The 1,334-nt window shown below is 59.7% G+C and overlaps 1 protein-coding gene across 1 annotated transcript in view; it reads left to right on the forward strand.

Moving 5' to 3' along the window:
• LOC104531941 (motor neuron and pancreas homeobox protein 1) overlaps positions 1-101 on the forward strand; it is a gene marked incomplete at its 5' end in the record, with an annotated part of 1,056 nt that extends 955 nt beyond the window's left edge. The window contains 1 exon segment of the mRNA XM_010176994.1: positions 1-101. This exon segment is cut by the window's left edge and continues 40 nt beyond it. Coding sequence (XP_010175296.1) covers positions 1-101 — 101 coding nt within the window.
• Positions 102-1,334: the final 1,233 nt, after the last annotated feature.

Consider the following 1,334-nt stretch of genomic DNA (forward strand, 5'->3'; position numbering starts at 1 on the left):
GCTACGGCCCGGACTCCTCCTGCTCGGGGGGCGAGGAGGAAGAAGAAGAGGAGGAGGACGTGATGGGAGCCACGGAGAGGAAGATCGGTTCTGTGTTGTGAAAGTCGGACAGAGCCAGCTGGGGACAGGGGCTGCAGTGTCGGGCGTCTCTTTGCTGGCAGACACAGACTGTGCCCGGGTGGAGCGGGGGGGGCTGCAGGGCACCTGCCCCCCTTTAACTTATGTGTGTTTGGATCCTATTTAACTCATAATTATTCCTCTGTGTGTATCTGGGGGAGTCCCCGCACCCCTCCCCTATAAAGCTGTTATCCGGATGCCTGTGCTCTTCCTTAGGGGACGGGAGGCTCTGCCCCACTCCTGACACCACACTGCCCTGTTGGGGTCCCTGGGGAGCTGGGTGGGGACAGCAGACTCACCCAGCTGGCAGCCCACTGGCACAGCTGGAAGGGACAGACCCCGGACCTTCCTGCATCTGTGTGCTGCCCCTTCCCTGCAGATATGACAGTGCCTGGAGCAGCGCATCCCTGCGTGATGCTGGTGGCCTTTCTCCTTGGTGCCATGAAAGGCTGGGAAGTAAGGTGCCCAGGATGCCCAGGATAGGTGCCTACCTGCCTTGCCTCCATTCTGCATCCCTGGTGGGGTCTGTGTTTGCTGGGCAAAATTAAGCTGCCCTGCAAAGCAGAGCTGATTAATTGGCTAATGCAGCAGTGCTGTTTTCCACGTTGCAACGAACCTGGTTGCATTGGTGTGGCATTGCCCTGCAGTGAGGTGGGCATGGATCCTTCCTGTGTTTAGAGTGGTGCTCAGGCTGTTTGTGAGGGCTCAATGCCATGGTAAGCCCCCTTTTTCCCACGGCAATATCTAAACCCCAATCAGCCCCTTTCTGGGCTCATTCCATGACCCTCTTTGGGGCCCTGGCAGGGCTCAAATCAACCCTGGTAGAAGGATGACAGCAGACACCCTTTGCCACTTCTCTGGAAGCACTAGGGTTAAGCCCTGACCCTTCTAGGGCAAGCAGGCTGCCCTTGTCCTCAGCATGCTGGAGGGTCCTGGCAGACCCTATAGACCTCCCATGCCTCCTGTACCCTTTCTGGTCCTCCCCTGGGGATGCTGAGATGGCTGTGCAGGCAGAGGGACCAGCCTCTCAATGCCCAGCCTCTCCACCCCCGCTCAGCACGGGGGTCAGCCCTGCTTTGCCACCCCAGTGCATACAGGGCTGCAGGAACAGGGCAGGCTGGGCTGGGATGCCCCGTCCCCAGGTTGCCCTTGGGGTCTCTCAAGGTCCTGTCATCCTCTCCTCTCTTCTCCTTGTCCCTGCCACCCCCAGGCAGGGG

Source organism: Antrostomus carolinensis, unplaced genomic scaffold, assembly GCF_000700745.2.
Source record: "Antrostomus carolinensis isolate BGI_N321 unplaced genomic scaffold, ASM70074v2 scaffold31661, whole genome shotgun sequence".
NCBI lineage: Eukaryota > Metazoa > Chordata > Aves > Caprimulgiformes > Caprimulgidae > Antrostomus > Antrostomus carolinensis.